The sequence below is a fragment of the Rattus norvegicus genome, chromosome 3 (genome assembly GCF_036323735.1).
Source record: "Rattus norvegicus strain BN/NHsdMcwi chromosome 3, GRCr8, whole genome shotgun sequence".
Lineage (NCBI taxonomy): Eukaryota > Metazoa > Chordata > Mammalia > Rodentia > Muridae > Rattus > Rattus norvegicus.
In genome coordinates, this window is record NC_086021.1 from 129479452 (window position 1) to 129502952 (window position 23501).

Genomic DNA, 23501 nt, shown 5'->3' on the forward strand with positions numbered 1-23501 from the left:
ACTAGGCAGCGCTGTGGCCCCAACAAACGTTCCTGGAGGCAATAAAAGCACCAGTAACCTGCCCTCTTACTGGTCTCTGTGCTATCAACTAGATGGTTTTTGGTGGGGTTGTTAGGCCAGAAAAGAAGATTTTTGGAATAGAAATGATGACTATAATCTGTAAGAGTGCCTATAAAGCACTTGAATCTGTGTGGTCTGAGTTATGTGAGCTTTAGTTACTACTTATTAGTCAGTAGAATAGGGTAATGCCACTTCCTAACACACACACACACACTGTTGTGAGAACTTAATAAAGAACTCATATAAAGTACTGTGCTAAATAAATGCAGTATATCTCAAAGGCCCTTGGGCTTGATACCAAATATTAAACTACAAACACACACACACACACACACACACACACACACACACACACACACTGTTCTATTACCATTAGCATCTCTTGTTGACTTAAAAAAAATCCAGGTCTGATAATAAGGAATGCTATGTTGACATGAACATATATATGAACATATGAGGTTCTGGAATGTCTGAAGTGTGTGCGAGCTCGTGAGCGTGAATGCATATATGTATGTGTAAAATACCTTAATGAAAAGCCGGAAGCCTCGGATGAGAGTGTGGATCTTCCGTCTTGTCAATACAGTTCTCCAGATAATGGACAGGTCCTCGAGGCTCCAATGATGGTCCTCTACAGAGATCTGAATGTGTTCTATTGCTTCAGCTGCAACCTTGTCCTCCACAGAGGTGACAATCCAAACACAGAGACAGGGGACAGCACTGGCACCCTACCATTGGATAAGAGTTTCAAAATGAAGGAACTGGGCCTCGATTACACAGATGCACAAAAGGCACAGATAGGCACCCCCTGCTTAGAAGAGGTCACTCTGTCCAGAAAGCTTCCAAATAGGACACAACCTGATGAATAAGCAAGGGACGTGCACGAACTGCCCTGAAGAATGTGGCGGTCCAAGGCCACACTAGCTGGAATTAGCTTGTGAGAATCCCTTCCCCAACAAGATGCTAAGGAAGAGGAGGATGCCTGCCCATGAGAGCACCCTCCCAAGGGCCAGCCAGGGACCAAGTCCCCACCACAGGCTTCACTAGCGTCAGGGGACACCTTAGTGGATAGACAGCCTGAGGTCTGGAAGCGTAGACATTTTCAGTGACCTTGGAAGCAAGTGTAGGAACTTCACAATTGTCCCCAGTAGCTACGACAGGTCTCTCCCAGCCCGCTGCTTGCTTGCTTCCCTTCCCCTCTTCCTTTTTTTCTTGCTCTCTGCTTTAACTCTGTGTATGAGCCCATGTGTCTGATGCTCATGGAGGCCTGAAGACAATAATGGATCCCCTAGAGCCAGAATAACAAGCAGTTCTGAGCACTGACCTCTGGTTTTCCATAAGAGTGATAAGCACTCTTAACTACTTTCCAGCCCTGGTTGATTTACTTATTCATGTGTGTGCATGCCCACACATGTCATGGGGCATGTGTGGAGGTCAGAGGACAACCTGTGGCAGTCAGCTATTTCCTTCCATCATATGAGTCCCAGGAATCAAACTGAGGTGGTCAGGTTTGGTGGCAAAGGGCTGTGCCTGTAGCCATCTTACTTGTCCTTGTTTTGTTCTTTTTTGTAGTTGTTGTCTGGCATTTTAAAGACTCACGTGATTTCTAATTACGTGTCTGAGTGTCTGGGTGGGTATGTGCATGTGAGTGCTGGTGCTCATGAAGCCCAGAAGCCACTGAAACTTGAGTTAAAAGTGGCTGTGAGCCACCAAATATGGGTGCAGGGAACCAAACTCAGGTCCTGTGAGAGCAGTGTCTGCTCATAACTACTAAGCCATCCGAGACAGGGTCTCAGCTTACGGCAGGTGAGTCTCCAGTCTGCCATCGTCCTGACTAGGCCATCAAGCAGGGGGGGCACAAGCGTCCTGTGCAGTGCCCGCTCCTCCGCCTGTCCTGCTGCTTCTGGCTCCTTAGGCTTCTCATGCCCCTCACCTGGATACACGAGGCCAGGACACTGAGGATGGGAACCCGATGTCTCACTGCTTCAGCCAGGAGCCAGCACCAGGAAGCTGACTCATCCGAGCACCGGTGGAGAATTTCAAAGAAATCACTTGTTTCTTTGTTTTTCTGGAGTTCCTGGAGGCAGCTGTCGTCCTTAGAGATGGACCCTGATGACAGTTTCTCAGAAGCCAGCTTCAAGTGACTCTGAAGGACAGGACTGAAATACTGAAGCAGGGTTTCCACCTGGAATGACGATTAGAACACACTCAATGCTTCTTTTCACAGAGTGAGTTTTTACAACCTTTTCCGACTTGTTTGTTATAACATCCAGCTATCTGGCCCAGGGTGGCCTAGAACTTGCAATCCTGCCTCCTCAGTCTCCATAGACTGAGATTACAGACCTTAGTTGGTTGTTTTTAAGGGAATTTGAGTAAATGTCCATGTTCAGCCTAGAATCCTGGAAAGTTGTCCACATCTATTCCAATGATTACCCACTTGCCTGATACTAGGCTAAAGACTCAGCAAATGTGGGTCTCGAGCAGACAATCGTGGAGAACGCAGTCCTGGAAGTGTGGTTTACCTCTTCTGGGTGGTAGTTATGGAGCTGGCTGTGAACCAGAAACTGCAGCCAATCATTTGCTTTGGCACATTCTCTAAGGTAGGACACGCTCAGTTTCATATCATGGAGCATGCAGAACTGTAACACTAATGACCACTGGCTGCTGGATTCGCTGGACAACCTATAATTAAAATTAGGAATGGAAAGCAGAAGGAAAAATCATTAAAATATAGCTGTAAGGCAGACAGGCAGAGGCAGGGGATATCTAGAAATTCAAGGCCAGCCTGGTCTATAGAGGGAGTTCCAGGCCAGGCAGGGCTACATAGTGAGTCCCTGCCTCAAACAACTGAAATAAATAACTAATGTCTAGCTTTAGCGGGAGCAGAGAGATGACTCGGGGTGAGAGAGTTTACTGCTCCTGCATGGAACCAGATTTGGTTACCAGCACCCACTTTAGCAGCTTGCAACACCCTGCAATTCTAGTTCCAGGGAGTCAGCATCTTTGGCTTCCATGGGCACCGGGACACATATGTGTGCACCTGTACACACACATATATACACACACACATGCATGTGCATGCACACATACACCTATAATACAGATCTAGTTTTAAAATTTGGAGATTAGGGGTTGGGGATTTAGCTCAGTGGTAGAGCGCTTGCCTAGGAAGCGCAAGGCCCTGGGTTCGGTCCCCAGCTCTGAAAAAAAGAACCAAAAAAAAAAATTTTTTTTTGGAGATTAGCAAAAATTAAATAAATTAACCAGAGCATACCCTCTTTAAAAAAAAAAAAAAAGAAGCAAGCCTGCCCAGTGGTAGCACATGCCTTCAATCCCAGCACTCAAGCAGAGACAAGTAGGTCTTTGAGTTGGAGGCCAGCCTGGTCTACTATACAATGAGTTCCAAGGGCAGCCAGGGCTACCCAGAGAAACCCTGTCTTAAAAAACCAATACAGCAGCAACAACAACAAAATCCCAAAACAAAACAAACAAACAAAACCCTTTCAACAAGAGTAGGAAGGATCACCGAGTTGCAGACCACATGCTTAGCATGCGTGAGGCTGTGATACAAAAAATGTAAAAACAATAAACACAGTGTTTAAACATACACTGATATTTATTACACTACTTAAAAAAAAAACTAGCCAGACATGATGGCACACACCTTTAATTCTAGCACTCAGGAGGCAGAGGCAGGTGGGTCTGAGTTTGAGGCCAGCCTGGTCTACAGAGCTAGTTCCAGGACAGGGATACACAGGGAGACCCTGTCTTGAACACCAAACCAAAACAAAAACCCCTGCACCTTTCTCAGGCTGGAGAGTGCGTAGGAGTTAGAAGTGCTTGCTGTTCTTGCAGAGAACACGTTCAGTCCCGAGCACCCATGTGGCTCACAACCCTTTGTAACTTTAGTTCCAAAGAATCTGGCCTCTTAGGACGCTGCACTTCTGTGGCACACACATACACCTTCAGACAAAACACTCAGACACATAAAGTAAAATAAATCTTAAAACCCACCATGTCTCTTGACTACAAGGCAGAACAGACTTCCGTCTCATCTGGAAGGAATCCAGAGGGAATCCAATGGGTAGCTACTTTCTGTCTACCCTATGCTGGCTCAGTAAGACCACGGGCTGGAGGGACTGATGAAAAAGCAAGCTATTTGAAGGAAGAATAGCCCAACACAGGTTGGTTGGCACAGTCAGGCTTACTAATGGCTGGGGTTGTGACTCACGAACCTGTTAAAGCCCTGCTGCTCAATGCTGTCCCACACGCCTTCCTCCAAGAGAACGAGCAGCTCTTCTGTGGTTGCCCTGTCACCGTCAGCAAGCTTAGACAGCTTCTCAGCTGTAAGAAACACACATAGATGAAAGACTTAGGTGGGCAGAGCTGCATAGCTCTGTAGCTCGAGCTGAGCAAGATGGACTGTGTAGGCTCAGGTCAGCCTCAGCAGGACAGAACACAGTGGGACCCTATCTCTAAATAACCAAAGACCGAAGAAAAAGCCCAGTGAGGTCAAAGTCAGCAGGAGGGAGCATGGGCTGTAAAATCCCCGTGTAACTCATGCTGGTCTCATCCTTAGTGATTATCCTGCCTCCACACCACTATGACCAACTGTAATAGATTTTGTGTGTGTATAATGTGTATATGGGTGCATGAAGTTTGCATGTGTGACATGTAATGTATGTATTTGGTGTGTATGATGTGTATGTGGTATATATGTGTGTAATGTGTATATGGGTGCGTGTAGTGTATATGTGTGACATGTAATGTGTGTATATGTGTATGTGTATGTGTGGTGTGCATGTGTAGTATGTATATGGCTACATGTAATGTATATGTGTGACATGTAATGTGTGTGTGTGGTGTGCATGTATGTGTTCAATAGAAAAAGCCAGACCTGGGTATTTTTGTTAAAAGTAATGAGGCTCAGGGTCATTCAAACCCAATTAAAGTGACTTCTAAGAAAGTGAGATAAATAATACGAACTGTGCATGAAAAGGGGAACTTTCATTTCTGCCTCAGTACTCTAGCCTGCCCCTCATTTCCTGTGGACAAACACGTGGCAGAGTGCAAAGGAACTGTACCCAGAGACTCTCTGATGAAGCTGGGATGTGCATCTTCATTTCTACGCCTGGAGCCCAGAACTACGTTTGCCATTTTCAGGTCAACTCTGAGCTTGAGGCTGCTGAGGCCAAGCAATTCTAAGAAGCAGACACAGGCGGCCCCTACCGAAGGGTTGTGGAAGGAGGAGAGCCCTAAGGTATAGGCCTCCTTGCCTACTTGCTGGATCCTAAAAAATAAAGAAATCAAAATTATATCAGCCATAAGCACTATTTCTCGCACTGGCTGGGGACATGGCTCAGTGGGTAAAGAGACTTGCTACCAAGCCCGACGACACGGTTTGATCTCTCAGACTCACACAGTGGGGAGAAACACCACACAAGCATTGTCCTCTAGGCTAGAGAGACGTGGGCTCAGCAGTCAACATGCTTACTGATCTTGTCGGAGACTCATGCCCACACCAGGCAGCCCTCAATCACCTCTAACTCTAGCCTCAGTGGCCCGACATCTCTTCTGGATTCCTACATGCACATGCATTCACCAGACATAAAAATAAAATAAAATCTTTTTTAAAAAAGCTGTCCTTTGACTTCCATAGGAAACTTGATATACACACACACTGACATCACACAGACAAAAACCATATACAGCATACCACACAGGCATACACATCATGTATAACACACACACACACACACACACACACACACACACACACACACACACACACTTTTAAAAACTGCTTCTCACCAGGACAAAGAACTGGAACTATGTTAATAACAGAGAGCTTTCTATGGTCTTTTGCTCCCTGCTCTCCTTCTGTGTTCATTTGGTTTCCAATGAAACATTTTATTTTGGGGCACTATAACCCTGTTTTCTTAGATTTACAAGTTCTTTAATTTTTTTAATTGGGAAAATTTAACAAGCATAAAATACGCTACACGTTGGGAATGGCAATACCACAGTTACAGAAATTTTTATTTTTCTTAAGGCAAGTTAGGTATGGACTTGTGGGATAGCTCACTGGTTAAGAGCACTGGTTCCTCTTCCAGAGGTCCTGAGTTCAATTCCCAGCACCCACAACCATCTCTAAAGGGATCTGATGCCCTCTGTGACATACATGCAGACAGAACACTCATACAGTAAAAAAAGGAAGGAAGGAAGGAAGGAAGGGAGGGAGGGAGGGAGGGAGGGAAGAAGGAAGGGAGAGAGATAGAGAGAGAGAGGAGAGAGAAAAGGAAGTTTTTCTCTGGGGAGATGTGGAAGGCCAACAGTAACACTTCCAGTTGACATTACACAGACACTCAAAGACAGACCAGAGTGCCAAGGTCCTTTTTTTTGCTAATTTGGCCACTGTGATCAATATCCCAGATAAATCAAGTTCTAATCACAGGAATTAGGACCATGATGCCATACAAGGCACAAGGATATGCTGTTAGCAGCCTTCCAAGAATGAAGAAGAAGAAAAAAGTCTTAGAAGCAGAAAAGCTACTCCTGTCCTTGCAAAGATGTCACTGCCAAAAAGGATCATGGAAAGACAACACTCTCCCGGGTCCCCTGCCCAGCCATCACACATTGTTTAAATAACAAAATGTTCCTCAACATCCAGCTGGACTGATCACACTGGATTTTGCCAGTCAGCATCTGGTGCTCTAGAGCAGAGGTTCTCAGCCTTCCCAATGCTGTGACCCTTTAATACAGCTCCTCACGTTGTAATATCCCAATCGTAAATTATTTTGTTGCTACTTTGTAACTGTAATTTTGCTACTGCTATGAATTGTACTGTAAATATTTTTGGAGATAGATTTGCCAAAGGGATCGCAACCCAGTTTAAGAAACACTGCTCTAAAGGCAAATACAACCCCCTGGTCCCAGCAGGCCAGCCATCTGTGACTTCACGGACGCAGCAGTATTAATGCTTATGCAAATATAGCCAAAATCAGTATCTAATACAGGTGCCTGGTTTCCAAAGCTGTTTCCACAGAATGGCTGAGGTGCAGCTAGAAAACAGGCCTTAGCCAGCCGGGAAATCTGCCTGGAGGATGGCTGTCTTGTCTGTGGCTATGTCAGGAGGATCCAACCAGCCGTGTTTCAAATGAAGAGATGGCAGATACAGCAATGGCTGTGGTGCCAGGAGCTCCAAGTCAGTGTATTTGGTCAGTCAGGTGGAGGGTGGAGAAGCAAATGTGTGCCACGGTGTGAGCATGGTAATCAGAAGACCATCTGCACAGTCACCTCTCCTCTTCTGCCGTGCAGATCCTAGGGATCAAACTTAGGTTGTGAGGCTTGGTGGCAAGCTCCTTTGCCTACTGAGCTGTATTGCTGGCCCTAAATTTACCTTCTCTTAAAGCAGTTACTCATAATCCAAAGTACTATTGCCTCTATCTCTACCCAGAAGACATGAAGAACTTTCAAAAGCTCTGGAACTTGTGATCTGAGACAAGTATGGCATGAACACAAGCTACCAAGAAAATCAATACTATCTTTCTGAGATCAATACTACCTTTAATTTTTGTTTGATATATATGAGTGTTTGTCTTAATGAATGTCTGTGCATTATGTGTTTAGTCGCATGGAGACCAGAAAATGCCATGAGAGCCCCTGGAACTGTAGTCACAACTGTGAGCGGCCATGTAGGTGCTTGGAATCAAACCCAGTTCCTCTGGAAGAGTAGCCAGTGCTCTAACTGCTGAGCCATCTCTATGGCTCTGATGTTGACATCTGAAAGCACAGTTCAGAAGACTCAGATGTATATTTTATACATGTACAAAGTTTTCTAGAAAGCTCTACAAGACACTGCCAATCCTTTAATATGAAGAATTGGAGGCTGGACTTGTGTCTCTAGCTTTCAGCTTTCTGAATGACTGAACCATGAGACTGTACAACTAAGGCAAAGTTTAAGATGCATCTCTGTGTTGCTATAACAGAAACACAGTTAGCTGCCAATTACATCAAACACTTCTCCCCATTCTGTATGCAGTGGGGTAAAGACAGCTCGTGGATACGAAGTGCACACCTGCAGAATCGCTCTGCCCTGCCACTGGAGACTGAGCAGCTGCCGTGTGCTCTGAACACGCTCTCTTCCCATTAGCAAATATTATACACAACAAAGCCAAAAACTGGAAAGAAGAAAGAAAAGGGGCACAATGGAGACCACAAAGTCACCATTTCAATACAATCTTCTGTCTCCGCCTGCCTCAGTGACCTCTGGGGCTTCGTGAAGTCTGAACCTCAGACCCATCTATTGCTTAGCCCTCCTCAGAGAAGCCCTCCTGGCACTCGATGTCAGTTATCACTGAGATGCATAACTGACCAACCTGCAGAGAGTGAGAGACTTCAGAGCGCTCAGACCCCAACTAGGACATCTATGTCACAGCCCTCTTTTAAGAACCATGGGTGATGGATGACTTCAGGAGAACAGGTTTTCCAGATACAGCAGGGCAGGAACACATACAAACTCACAGACCAGCATAAACTCAAGCTTGGAGGAGGGGAGTCCAGTTGAAGGAGCTACGCCATGTGACTGCTGCATTTCCTTCAGCTGAGGGGGCTCAGCTGAGGTCAGTCAACACTAAGTGCACTCAGCTGAGGGAGGGAACACAGACAGCATATGAATATGAAGCTGGGTGAGTAGGAGGGTAGGGATCGGGGAGGAACTGAGGTAAGGGGTGAGTGATCTAAACACAGCACGTGAAACTCTCACAGAACACATTTAAAACAAAGCAAGGCGGGCTGGAGAGGTGGCTCAGCGGTTAAGAGCACCCGACTGCTCTTCCAGAGGTCCTGAGTTCAATTCCCAGCAACCACATGGTGGCTCACAACCATCTGTAAAGAGATCCGATGCCCTCTTCTGGTGTATCTGAAGACAGCTACAGTGTACTTACATATAATAAGTGAATAAATCTTTAAAAAACAAACAAACAAAAAAACAAAGCAAGGCAAACAAATCCATCAGTGAAAGACGCACACACTTTTTGAATAGGCTCCCATCACTTACAGCTGCTTGGGAGTCTTACTCTTGATTAACTCCTGGACCAGAAAGGTGCCGAAGGCGAAGGATGGGCGTCCGTGATGTAAGTAATACGTGTAGCTCAGCTGCTCCACCACGGCGTATTTACTCACCAGGTCAGGACTGGAGAAGTGTGGGAGCTGACCGGCCGCATCTAGGAGAAGGTGAAGCATCTCAGTCCTGCACGTTCAGAACTGCACGTGCAACGCTTAGCTCTTCCACAGCAAAACTGCCTGCTATAGTCACTTTATACACTGTATGAGGCATATATAGAACTTTCAATGTATAAAACATACACAAGATTCATTTCTTATTGCTTAGACTATGGCTCAGTGCTAAAGCACTTGGTTAGAAAAGTCATTTTTAGGTAGTCAGTAAGTTTGATACACACCTACTATATGTCAAACATTGAGGTACTCCCATGAGCACACATAGAATGAATTTTAACATTACAAGCATTAACATTACAAGAGGCTTCATATATGATATTGAACACTAACCCTAAATTCAGAAAAATCCTTATGTCCTACAGAGGATGGCAGTGTGTATGGACCTGGTATCCAGTGAATGAGAGCCTTAAAACACTTTGTCTTGGGCTGGAGCGATGGCTCAGAGGTTAAGAGCACTGACTGCTCTTCCAGAGGTCCTGAGTTCAATTCCCAGGAACCACATGGTGGGTCACAACCATTTGTAATGGGATCTGGTGCCCTCTTCTGGTGTGTCTGAAGATAGCTACCGTGTACTCACATAAAATAAATAAATCTTTAAAAAACAAAAACCACCTTATCTCAGGGCAGAGGCTGGAGCTCGGTTGTAAAGTGCGTGTCTCACATGCAGAAAGCCTTGGATTTCATTCCCAGGACCACATGAGTCAGGTGTGATGGAAAACTCATGTAAGGCCAGCAGCAGGGAGGCACAGGCAGGAGAATCAGATATCCAGGGTCAGTGTAGATGAAATGGCAGGTTCAAGACCAGCCAGGGCTGTACAGACAGGTCTGTACAGGACACTGTTATTCACCTTATTTTAAAGGAAACTGATGAAAAGGGTAAACAAGTGCTCAAGCCATTACAAGGTGGGGCCATCATTCATTGGCTGTCACCACCAACACTCAATACTTGGGACGCTAGAGGCAAGCCGGGCCTCTGAAAAGGAAGAGCCACAGAGAGGCTCAGATCTGCTCCCCAGCACACACCGTGCTAGGAGCTGAATAACCAATTCTCACTTACATGTTCTCAATTACTCTCCAGCAAAGCGTCTTTTATTAGGAAGTGCTTTACAATAGAAAGCACTGGAAAAAAGGGGTTGACTGTGTAATAAAAAGTTCTACTCTCAGTATCACCTAATGCTTCCAAAGCAAAACCACTCAGGACTTACCTCCGATAGCTAGAGTGTTGGCAGACTGCCAGCCAAACAGTCTGCTGGGATCAAAGGGTGGTAAGGACTGAAAAAGAGGAAAAACAATCAGACGCCGAACATTACTGACCCTAAAACAAATAAACAAAACAAAGGCAGACCTCCAGGGGTGACTCACTGCTTACAACTTTGGTAGAATGTTTGCATACAAGACCCTAATTTGATCCCCAGAACCAAACACAATTAAATGTTCTTGCTCTGAACACAAACTCTTTGAACATAGTGTCTTCTCACACCCAAAAAGACGAGAGCACGAGGCATCTCCACAGGAGATCACTCAAGGCTGACCTCTTCCCTCCACATAACAGGCTCACGTGGACATCTGCACGCCCAGGCAGACACAGCCACGTGAACACAGAAGTGTGCACACAGAGCTACCTGGGCACAGGCATGATGGTAAGCGCCCATAGGCCCAGCATCCAGGAGGCTGAGACAAGAGGATCACTTGTGCACAAGACTTAAGAGGTCAGTCTGGAACAAAGCAAGACACTGCTTTAAAATAATCAAACAACTAGGTGTGTTGCACACTCATCATCTCGGCACTGAGGCAGTAGAGGAGGAGGATCAGGAGTTCAAAGCCATCCTAGACTACATAGTGAGTTTGTGGGCTGTGTAAAACAAAACAAAATTATTTAAGTCAATTTGAAAAATGAATAAAGAATGATGTGAAATGGTTTGTGTTTGAACTTGATTCAAATGCTATACAAACAAGGGACTGCCTACACTTTTGATCCTAGCACTTGAGACACTGAGACAGGAGGATCACTACATTGAGCCAAATCTGGGCTAAGCACTATGGCACTGAAGCATCTAGCTCATTCAGATGCTATGCAGTGTTTCTCTGCATGGCACAGACCACAACACCAGAATGTGAAGCCAACACGAGGTCGTTTTCTTCAGGAATTCTTCTTTTAAGATTTTGAGTATGCGAATGTTGTGTCTGTGTGTATGTCTGCACACCACTTGTGTGTCTAGAGTCTGTGGAGCCCAGAAGAGGGCAGCTGATCCCTTGGAATTGGAGTTACAGGTGGTTGTGAGTTGCCATGAGGATGCTAAGAATCAAACCCAGGTTCTCTGGAAAAACATCCAGTGCTCTTAACCACTACATCATAGCCCATTCTTTGGGAATCTTCACAGAAAACTGACCTCCAGAGCCCACTGAGTGGTGTGACAGACTTGCCCTGTAGCACAGTTGCTAATTTCACAGCACTGCAGAAACAAGCAGCCCTGGTTCATCTGTGAACCACACTTTCAAGCAGATTAGTCCATCTCGAGAATTTGGATTTCATATCTCCAAAGAACAACTCAACTTCTGTTGGACTGAAGATACATGAACATGGATGTAATGAAGAAAGCCTGCTGAGCTGAGATATGGGCAAAGATGGTTCTAATCTAGACCCTGAAAGGCTTCAAAGGGTCTGAAAATCCCTCTGAAACAGAAGCAAACCACAGGTTTCCTTCCAGGCATAGGCACATAGCACCATTCTTCTTCGCCACGATTCCTTATTCTGTGTTCACTGCTTTCTGTTTTTCTCCCTTGTGGCCGATACACGTAAGAACCAGTTCTCTAAACGCAGTACCTGGATGAGGTGGTAGAGTGTAATGTCAGAGGGCAGAATACTAGGAGCAGTGCACTGAGGGAAGAGCGCGGCTTTGAGCTTTGGGTAAGGCGTTAAGGCCATCTTCAGTAGCTGGGGGTCCACTTTCTTCAAACAGTTCTCGCTGTCTTCATGCTGAATGACCTATGCAAGGAGACACATGACACTGGGGAGGATCTTGGACAGTACGCACTTTGAGATTTAAAGACTATCACTTCAGAAGATGCCTCTGAAGCAGCACTGGGAAAGTGGCCCCTGCTCCAGGATGGAGTGGCTGCCTGCCTCTGGGCTACATCAAGCCTTAGCTTCCTGCAGGGTTAGGAAGAGAACCAGATCTGTTGTTTTCAAGCCCTATGCCATTTGAAAAAATAGCCATCAATAGTAAAATGCTTATAACATTTTTATTTCACGTTCATTAATATCATAAGATATTCACACATTAATATCACACATGGACACATCTATTACATTATCATGGGGGTGCATGCATAAAATCTCAGTACTTGGGAGCCAGGACGATCACTAAGAATTCACAACCAGTATGAGTTAGGCAGGGAGTTTATAGGCCAACTTGGACTATACAGTGAACCTGCCTCAGAAACAAAACAAAACAAAACAAATAAAATAGCCAAGTGTCGTGGCCCATGCCTTAATCCCAACATTCTAGAGGCAGAAGCCAGGTGATTTCTGTGAGGTCAGCCTAGTCTGCATATGAAATTTCAGGGCAGCCAGAGTTATATAGTAAGACCCTCTCTCAAAAAACGAAATTAAAAAACCAATAAATAAGTAAATACTATTTATATAAATAAATATAAAAATAAAAAACAAACAAATAAGTAAATAAAACTATCAACTATAAGTGAAGGTAGATGATTCCTAGCCCTTTCTTCTGACCTGTTGTGTTCTAAGGCTAATCTCTGACAGGTGATAACCCTCACCCACTAAGGCGCTTGGTTGTGTGACTGCACTGCAGCAATCTAAGGGTTAATTACCACCAGGAAAGAACTGCTGAGAGAGATGTTAGCAGTGTTCTCCCTCTATCCAGTCACTGTGTCTCCAAAATGCAGGGGAGCACACCCCCACGTGGTCCCTCAAGGGAGTTTATAGGAAAGCTAAAACTATGCTTTAAACTTTCTAAAAGGGTAAATAGCTAAGATGTGCCACGAGCCACATCTGCCCTGGAGTTAGAGACATACATCAAAGGGACAGCGACTCTCTGGCGTGCACTAACTCCACTCTAGCTCAGGGCACACAGCTGTGAAACTCACTTGTTTCACACTAAACCAATGTAATGGCACACTTGATATCAGTCACATTTTTAACACCAACTGAGATTTACACAAGCCGGATTATCTGTGATGAGTTTAAAATCAACCCTATTTCTCCACAATAATGTCGTGTTGCCCGTACCTGGCTGACGCCCCCAGGAGCATACATGGTGGTAGCAAGAGCCAAGAGGGTGTGTCCTTCCAACAGCATGCTGCTCACACTGGCTTGATTGGTGGGAATCGAAATCTGAGCATTTGCAAGACTGGCCTGAAAGATCAGTTTGGGATCTGAAAGTAAAAGGGATAACCACTAGATCAAGACATATAATCCTATGAAAGAGATGTTTAAGTCTATCCACAGTAAGAAGGCTTCCTAAGTTTGAAAGCATTGAAAAGACATGGTGTGTAAGTGTGTGTGTAAGCGTGTGTGTGTGTGGGGGGGTTGGGTTGTTTACCTTCATAAAAACAAAGAAAATGGAAAGGTAATAAAGAATCAGGAGATAAAAATCAGCAAGTGATTTCAAAAACAAAACAAAACAGAAACATCCAGTGTCACTGTTTTTGGTCAGTGTATATTGAACACGGGGCAAAGTTACAAGCTCACTGAACAGCACTGTGGCCTGACAATGAAACCCTTCAACAGCCTTTGACTAGTAATTTTATATGTAGAAACCTGCAAAGACTAAGCGTTTATCTGAAACAAAGGCAACAGGTTTATGGTAAGATATATTCAAAACCATTATTTATAATAAGAAAAAATGCAAATATGAGCTCATTTGATGTAAATGAGAACATAGTAAGTCAAGTGGAGCCTGTTTACTAAGTGACACTTTGTGCCAACATTGAAATGATCACTTTGTCTAAAGATGCAGGGGAAGTCTTATTACACAAAGGCAGTTACAAAACACAGACATTTTCTGTACTCTTACACAAAGCAGGGGTTAAGGCTACTTGCTGGAGAACAAGGTAAGAATAGTTAGAGAAAAAAGAAAGAAACTGAGAGAAATATGACTGGGTCACCAACAGCCACTTGAGGGCAGTCATCTTCCTGTAAGGCCAGACTAGATCTATGCTGGTGTTACCTAGTTCAGAGTTGCTGGTGGCTTCCTTCTTTTTGTTTGAGACAGGGTCTCACTATACAGCCCTACAGGAATAGAACGCACTGTAGGTCAAGCTGGCCTTGAACTCACAGAGATCTGCTTGCCTCTGTCTCCCACTGCAAGGATTAAAGGTGTGTGCACCACCCACAATTCCAGCAAAACCGGGCACTATATAAAAGCCTGGTTGTTAGTGAATTGCCTGATGTATATATGGTGCTTGCCCTGTACCTTTCCCTAGAATTTGGAAAACACTACTAGCTAGACTGCTTGAGGGTAAAGTCATTCCTATCTGATTCTAACCCAAGCAGCTATTTTAGCAGCTCCAAGGACGTAACAGTTTCTTTTCCTTCTAATTTGAAGGTCCAGACTGAAAGATTTATGAGTTCTTAGAACCTACCAAAAGTTAACGGAGAGAACCAACTACACAGAATGGTCTTCTGACCTCCACATACATAGATGGCTGAGGCATATGAGAGGCCCTAGCACCACAGAAGGACAAATGGAAGAAAAGAAAGGAGGAAAGAGAAGGAAATTGAAAAGAAAGGAAGGGAGAAGGAAGGAGGGAGAGGGAAGACAGAGGAAGAGAGGGGGTGGAGAAGGAAGGAAAAGAGTCCTAGCTGGTATTCCTTGAGAAAGGTGTCAATCTACCACAGCAGGAGCTGAGCCTGTGACAGCTGTGGACTAACAGAGGAGAGTGCAGTCCAAGGTGAAGAGGAAGTGAAGGAGACTTAACCACAGAAGCTCTAAGCTCCAATTACTGCTTTTCTTGGCAGGCCAGAGGCTAAGATTCCTTGGTTTTCTATTTCATTAATAAAATGTGAGCCCAGATCACAGTCAGATACTTGACTACAGCCAAAGGATTTACTTAAAGAGTTCCCAAGTTAAATACCATTCAATAGATTCAGTTTATCTAGAGAAAGTTTGTGTATTTAATACTGAACAGAATACCTGTCAAGTTACTGGAAACTTGCCGACACTGAACCAAAAATTCAAGCCAAGGGTGAGCTTCATGTAGTTCTTTCTTTTCCAAAAAGGGACAATTTCCAGGGCTAAGTCTATATTTAAAAACAAACAAACACACACCTTTGGGATTAGCTCATGGGGCACGACTGTTCTGAGCACATTTGATCAGGTGAGAGCTAGCTCTAGAAAAGCATATGCATCCCAGGCCAGCCTGGGCTACACAGAAAACCTGTCTCAAAAACACTGAAAATGAGCTGTGCCTCTGTAGTAGAGCGCCTGCCTGGCAGGGCAGGCCTTGGGCTGGATTCCAGCAATGCAAAAACCCCCTAAAATCCAGCCCTGTAATCAGTGCTCAGGAAGCTAAGGAAGGAGGGTTGCTGTGAGTTTAACAGAGCTACAGAGTAAGACAAACACCTGCCATTCCCTGGCACAAGCACATGTGCGCTCTCTCTCACTCTCTCTCTTTCAATATATTAAAAACTGTATCTAATACTGCTATTACTGATTGAACTAGCAATGGCCACAGACAATCCTACAGGCTGGTCTTGGGTGGACACATGCTGTTCTATGTATATTAATCTGTATAGACCTGAGTTTTTAATTAATCTATTTTACAGTGGCTATAGAATTAAAGTGTTTTGTTTTGTTTTGTTCTATTTTTTTAGAACTCTCTTAAGAGAATCAAGACTTCTAAGTGAAGTCTAAAATCTGTCTTTTACGCTAACAGACACATGCTCTCCAATCGTCTTTTCCCTGCAATGCTGGTGAATGAACCCATGGACTTGCACATGACAAAGGCTTTGCCATTGGCAGCCATCCCCAGGCACAGTATTTTATTCTAATCTCCAGTAATTTCAAAGGCAGGTAGATGCTATATGAAATCATTATCAATAAAACCCACACCTGCCTTTAGTTGAACGGAACCCTGAGAGTGTTAGAGTGGGGAAAACCACTTTAAAAGGATCAGTTTCTCAATCTTAATGTTTTCTCAAAGCGGCTCAGGAGACAAACATGGCAGCTGATCCCTCTAATACCAGAATTTAGGAGGCAAAGGTAGGCCTCTGTGATCTTTGGCCAACTTTGTCTACACAGTGAGTTCTGGGGCTACATGGTGAGACCTTGTCTTTAAAACAAAAACACAGCAGTTCATGTAGGCAGGTGTATGGCGCACACCCGTAAGCCCAGCTCTTAAGTAAGAACAGGAGGGCCAGGAGTTCAAGTTTGGTTTGAGACCCTGTTTTAAGCCTCCACTCAGCCCCAGAACACAGCTCTCAGTACTCACTTGTAATAGTCAAGGTAGACGTAGAGAAGATGCTGCAGGCCGTGCTCTAAACAGTAGAGGATGACTTGGGAATCAAAGTTGCACCCTGCCGAGGATCTGTAGCTCTGCACGGGGAGGGCATCCTGCATTACACCCCCAATCCGGCTCAGTCTCAGGAGGAGAAGTTCAAAGTCTTCCAGCTCAGATGCAAGAAAAATGCCACATCTGTGGGGTAGGTTTGATAGATGAGAAATTAAAGATACACGAAGTTCAAATCAGACACACTTCCCCCAAAACTGCTAAGAAGCCACAGCACTTAAGCGCACCAACTACTAACAAGATGGGAAACTGCACTTAGAATATCACTTTTCTATATTTACTACGCTATATGTCATAACTGCCACACAGAAGGAACCTGAAAACATATGGGAGCTTCAAAGAACACGGTGTGAGGGTCAGGGAGATGGGCTGGGGGCTGAGGCGTGGGCTGCTCTTGCGTGGGCTGCTCTTGCGGGGGTTCTTGGGTTCAATTCCTAATGCCCACACGCTGTGCGGCTCATAACCATCTGTAACTCCAGTTCCAGAGGATCTGATGTCCCCTTCTGGCCTCCATGGACATCAGAAACACATGTAGTATACATATATACGCGTGGGCAGAACACTCTTGTACATGAAATACAAATAAATTAATCTTCTTATACCTATGGATGTTTTGAAAGTAGATACAGCATGTGACCGACACAGTCACAGCTGTGTGTGGAAGCTGCTGGTGTATCCTTCCCACCGTGTGTCTACAACCACCCATCTGCCGGGCCTTTGTGCTAACTATTTAACTTTATTCACAGTTTATAACTATACTCAACTTCAAATAATCAAACAGGGTTTGATTTTGTCGGCTTTGAACTTTATACTAAAACAATGAAGCACTGAGAATGTATATTATCCTCTCCCCTTTGTTACTTGACAGTGGTCGTTCATCCACAGTGACACCCACAGCAATACCCTTCATGCCTTATTTTGTTGAACCTTTGTGGGTCATTTCAGTTGTTCCTAGATTTTAGAAAATTAATTCATGATTCTATGATTACAAATAAGAAAGATCTGGGTGGTGTTGCATGCGTTTATAATCCCAGCACTCTGGAGGGAGAGGCAGGTGGATCTCTGTGAGTTCAAGGCTAACCTAGTCTACAAAGTGAGTTTCAAGACAGCCAGGGCTACATAGAGAAGCCCTGACTCAAAAAATAAAACAAAACCAAACAAAAAAAGAGAAAGAAATCTTTTCCTATATTTACTGGCTGTGTTTATACAAGAGTTACTACTGCTGAGATGAAACACCATCATCAAAGCAAGTTGGGAAGGAAACAGTATTTGGTTTAATGTTCACATCTTAATCCATCACTGAGGGAAGTCAGGCTGAGAAAGCCATTAGAAGCAAGCCAGTAAGCAGCAGTCCTCCATGGCCACTCCTGTCTCCAGGTTCCTGCCCTGTTTGAGTTCTTGTCCTGATTTCCTTTGATGATGAACAGTGCTGTGGAAGTGCGAGCCAAACAAACCCTTCCCTCTAACTTCCGTTTAGTCACGGTGCTTCACCACGGCAATAGAAATCCTAAGTGGTGAGTACAGCTTGTGTATTGCTGACATAGACTAGCCGCACACTGGTCATTTGTGCTTCCTCTGGGGTGAAATATCCCATCTCCTCCTTGCTGCACTCTGGATGCCCATCTGTCCCATTGTCGTCCCCCCCCCCCTGTCAGGATTGAAGGGCTGGAGGGTCAGAGATACTGCTCTGCGATAGGCTACTGCAAGTTGGCTGGCACCTCCCACTCAGGATCCCGACAGACAGTTCTCTTGGTTTCAGTAACTCCTTCCCTGCTGCCTGGGACATGTGGGACGCAAGCCTCCTCCCAAGGTCACGGAGCTACAGCTTCTTCCAAGCTCTTAGCGTTCACTTCGGACGGACATGTAGGTTTCACGTCTACCCAGACATGATTCAGCGCCCAAGGTTACCTCTCCCCAGGTGTCTGCTCCCCAAAAAGACCACTTCCTCATGCACTGCGGGACCGCTCTTGTTGGATACAAACCGATCACAGTGTCCAGGTCTCTTTCTGCTCTTGCTCTTCTGTCTTTCCTACTGTTTGGATCACTGCAGCTTGGCAGTAAACCTTGCTGTTTTTCCTATGGACTCATGACTCACATTTTCATACGTGCATTTAAAATCAGATTGTTCTAATCCACACAGAAACCCAAACCAAGACCTGCTGGGATTGCTACTGAGCCCACACGGTGCCCAAAGAGCACTTTAAGAGGGACTGGCCGCTGGCTTTTCTTGTTCCAAATCTAAAGAGAACATTTGCATTTTTGTCACCATTTGTATAATGTTGGTCAGAATGATTATTTTTAGATTTCAGTGATTTAGGGTAAGGAATTTTTCATGTATGCTTAGATTGCTGATTTTTATGAATCTAATAGAATGGTATGATTTCTCCTTTAAAATATTTACATAATAGAAAATATTTATATAACAGATATCATGACAGGTATTTTGTTTTGTTTTTCAAGACAGGGTCTCTCTACATGCCCTGGCTCTGCCTTGAAACTCACTATGTAAACCAGGCTGGCCTCAAACTCAAACTCAGAGATCTGCCTGCCTCTGCCTCCAGAGTGTTGGAATTAAAGGCATGTGCCACCATACCCAGCATCAATTAATTTCTCAACTTCTATTAAACCAGATAAATTAGTTTTTAAACAACCAAATACTGAGGCAAATATTTTGATTATACAATTTCTACAATACCTTATTTTTAGAAAGTAAGAAGAGCAGGAACTCAATGAGAAGAACAGAGACCAGAGAACCAGATATTAAAGGGCCCCACCCCATAAGTGAGAGCCTTAGGTAATGCTCTTCCCTCCCCTGGATCTGGCTCTGCACCTGCGAGCTGTGAGGCTGGCAGAGCATAAGCACACCCCAGCAGGTCCAAACAGAGAGTAAGAGTGAGGAAACAGGCTGCTGTGCACACCTAACTCTCCTCCTGGGAAGACAGGTCAGATGGCGCCACATAAAACAACTCAGCCCCCGCTGAGCCGCACAACCAGCATGTGCAGTTAGATCTAGAAGAATTCGTTTAGAAACGAGCTAACTCTGCCACTCTGCGCGTGCTCTCTCTCTCTCTCTCTCTCTCTCTCTCTCTCTCTCTCTCTCCTCTCTCTCTCTCTCTCTCTCTCTCTCTCTCTCTCTCTCTCTCTCTCTCTCTCTCTCTCATATTTCCACTGTCCTCTGCAGGTCAAGACCATATAGCAGAGGTGACTGACTGCACCACAGTGGAGACAGCTGACCCTGGGGTAACCAAGTCTTGCCTCCAGCCACGTGCTCCTTAAACTTCTAATGATAGTTCTACATCAGAGAACACCACATAGCAAGTTCCAGGCCAAACAAAACAACAGAAGGCATGAGAAGTTGTAGGGAGAGCCTCCATCTGCAATTTGAGAATCTGTTCACCATGCCATGACATTACAAACAGATGATTTCAAAACAGCAGCCTAGATGAAGCCCCTCTGAATGTCTGTGAAGAAGCAGCACTGCACTGGACTGGTGGCAGCATAGAGGGACAAGCACAGGTGTGCCATCACACTGGCACAGGTGTGCCTGCAGGCCGCAGGTAAGCAGCCTCCCCTCCACGTGGGGTTTTGATTCTCCCACCTGCTCTGACCCCGCAGCTACAGTACCTGGCCAGCTGGTCTAAGATCGCGTTCCTCATGTGCCTGCTGCAGCAAGTGTTCTGCTCGATGACGGCAGCACTCAGAGGAGGCCACTTGCTCTGCTGAGGTGACACAGTTTCCTGGGCCTGAAATTCTTCCATCCACAAGCTGATGCTTGACCAGTCATGGCGAGCTGTGAGGTGTCTCCACAGGGCTTCTGGGGAATGTGCTTTATATTCTACATGAAGAACAAAACACCTTTAAACCAGCAGTGAATTATGGTTCCTGAGTACTTGTATTCATACCATGTGTGATTTATTCAGGCCCTCTACTTTTTAGTTTTCTTATTTTGCTTTGTTCATTGTATAATCAGTACAGAGACAGGAAGAGTGACGCGTTCCTCTCTACCAGGAATTAGAATGAAGTGGGCATGGGAGCTGTCAACTCTCTTCTCTGCTACATAAGAACTCACCCTGTGACGTGAAGCTTGAACAGTTTGAAGCTACAGGACTTATCACTGCTCAGCCTGTCAGCTCTGCTCCAGAGCCTTGTGTGCTACTAATCCCCACTTTACAGGAAAAGAGACTGTCACTGTGGCACTGAATGACAACCGTTAGCTTTGACTATATCCACTCCTTTAACCCCATGACGTATTTTCAGCACCACACTGTAAATCCACTACAAAAACTTTATAAGCAAGAGGTTTTAATGCAATGACTGGATTTTAAAGAACCTGAACGCCCCCCAAAAGGATCCTAAAGAGGAGACCCCTAAATACTAAGGCATTAATGCCTAACTCAATCCCCACTTAATGCGCTCCTATTTCTGGCCGTTTTATACTTGCCTTCTGAACTTATTCTGGGGAGAAGGATACACTCCTGTGTTTGCCGATCCCACCAGTGAGCCCAATTCAGTGCAATTCTATGGTCCTGTTTGGTAAACTCATCTTTTGTATCACATTTGAGGAACGTGTCCAAGACAGATTTGTGTTTGAAACAGTCCTGTTCCTTTATCCAATACCTAAAACAGTGACATTATATATATTCTTAATTCTGAAGGAAAAAGCCATTTCCTTCATCTGCTGGAGGTGGAGTATAGCTCTGATTACAAGTGGTGGAGTGACAGGAAATTTCAGACGTCCTTTAGCATACGAATTTTACCTTCCTGTGTACTGGGTGCTTAGTTCCACAGTTCCTACAAATGGAGTGTTACCCATGATCCTCTCCATGATCACCCAAGGGACTAGTGAGCCTACCTGGGAAAAGCCTGCATCGGCGCATTTTCCTGGAAGTGTCCTGAGTAAAGCCTTTCAGCTTGATGGACAAAGTCCACAGTTCTTCTTTCTTTTTCAGAAAAACATTCCTTTTCTTTTAAAATTTCAACCTTGAATAAAAGCAATTAGAGCAATGACCACAGAAAAATCAAGAACATTTGTAGAACAAAATGGATGAGATTAAGAGCCATTTGATAATTGCAATGTGGGTTAGAGGATGAAGGACAGTGTTCATTTAGCAGTGCCTCAGGCCCTGGGCTGATCTACAGCACCACAGAGAAAGACAGAGGAGGGAAGGACAAGGGAAAGGAGAAGAGGAGGAGAGGGGGAGAGAGAAAGGGGGAAGGGAAGAAAGGGAATGAGAGGAGGGGAGGGAAGGGAAGGGAAGGGAAGGGAGAGGGAAGAAGAAAGGAAAAAAGAGAGGGAGGGGAGGAGGGGAGAATTGTATTCAGCACTACATTTTTTCTTCCGTCAGTAAGAGGACAACTTTCTGGAGTTGCTTTCTCTCCCTCCACTACATGGGTCCCAGGGATGGAACTCAGGCTGTAAGGACTGGCCGTAGGAGCCTTTATCTGCTGAGCCACCTTTCCACTCTTGTAATCTGCACTTTTACATTAATAATATATATTCACATAAACCTTCCTTTATCATAATGTCAAGTGCCAAAATAATCATAATCATTAAAAGAATTGTGTCAGACATGGTAACACAGGTAATCCCAGCACTGGACAGGCAGAAGCCAGCAGAGCTCTGTAAATTCGAGGCTAGCCTGGTCTACATAGTGAGTTTCACGACAACCAGGGCTCTGTTATACAGAAAAACCCTGTCTTGAAAAAATCAAACCAAACAAACAAGCAAATAAGGACTGTCAGATTTATTTACATTTTTCCTAGATAATAAAATTATTCATTTTAAAGTTAAAAAAATTTGCCAAAGTGGTCTAATAATAATAAACGCACAGCCAGGCTTGCTTATAATTCCAGAAATCCGAGACACCAGGATCAGGAGTGGAAGGCCAGCTTAGACTACGTACCAAGATACTGTCTCAAAATGAAAAATGGAAGCTACACGAGTGTCACCCTGACTTACCAAAAAGTCCCGTATGTTTTTATCAGTCGTATAAAAGCTTATCTTAAGCAGCTCGTCTTCCACACTGAAGCCCTAAAATGGGAAATTTAAAAACTTAAATTTGTAATGGACCTATTTGAACATATAAATATGCTAAATGCAAAAGTGCTCTACTGCAGACAAGTGTCCTTCCAGAATGCCACCCCACTTCTGTTCTCGGGAACATCTATTTCCTACACAGTTACATGTATTGATTGCTTGTCCCCAAAGCCCTTACTACTTTTTCAGAGCAAAGGCAACACACAGAACAATGTAAGGTAACCAGGCAACCGGAGCCCAAGACAGCCAACTGCTGTGGTGGTTTACTTGAAAGCAAAGGCTGCTTTCAGAGTTACCCAGAGCAGGACTCCCACTGCACAGACGCGGGCCAGCCCTCAGCTTAGCCCAGGAGCCCTGCCTCCAGACTTCCCTGCTCGAATGTGCAAACCCAGGGAGCACGGAGCCCCAGCCATGGAGCATAATCCACCAGAAAGTTCAAAGAGTCCCTGGAGAATATAGGATGACCTCTGGCAAACTGAGGCCCTTTTGTGATGCCTTCTATGAAACCGAAGCCCTATGCATGAAGTCTTCTATGGAAAGCATTGTCTTGGGGGTGTGGTAATGCATGTGTGTAGTTTAAGCACTTGAGAGGCTGAGACAGGAGAACAGTGAGTTCAAGGCCAGCCTGGCCTAC

At 44.8% G+C, this 23501-nt stretch overlaps 1 protein-coding gene across 5 annotated transcripts in view; it reads right to left on the reverse strand.

Moving 5' to 3' along the window:
* Spg11 (SPG11 vesicle trafficking associated, spatacsin) overlaps positions 1-23501 on the reverse strand; it is a 73352-nt gene that overhangs the window by 26334 nt on the left and 23517 nt on the right. For 3 of the 5 annotated variants that reach the window (XR_005501873.2, XM_017591740.3, NM_001415924.1), the window contains exons 12-26: positions 22790-22861; positions 21683-21810; positions 21272-21447; positions 20455-20665; positions 16753-16956; positions 15456-15562; positions 13550-13695; positions 12122-12283; positions 10503-10569; positions 9116-9281; positions 5142-5347; positions 4293-4401; positions 2580-2739; positions 1991-2242; positions 585-785 (exon numbers count right to left, since the gene is read on the reverse strand). Coding sequence is in view for 4 of the 5 variants with exons in the window: in XM_017591740.3 (XP_017447229.1) it covers positions 585-785; positions 1991-2242; positions 2580-2739; positions 4293-4401; positions 5142-5347; positions 9116-9281; positions 10503-10569; positions 12122-12283; positions 13550-13695; positions 15456-15562; positions 16753-16956; positions 20455-20665; positions 21272-21447; positions 21683-21810; positions 22790-22861 (2367 nt within the window). In the remaining variant the exon portion in view is untranslated. Of the gene's footprint in view, positions 1-584; positions 786-1990; positions 2243-2579; positions 2740-4292; positions 4402-5141; positions 5348-9115; positions 9282-10502; positions 10570-12121; positions 12284-13549; positions 13696-15455; positions 15563-16752; positions 16957-20454; positions 20666-21271; positions 21448-21682; positions 21811-22789; positions 22862-23501 lie in introns of those variants that run through there. The other 2 variants (XM_039104972.2, XM_039104973.2) reach the window with 2 other exon arrangements.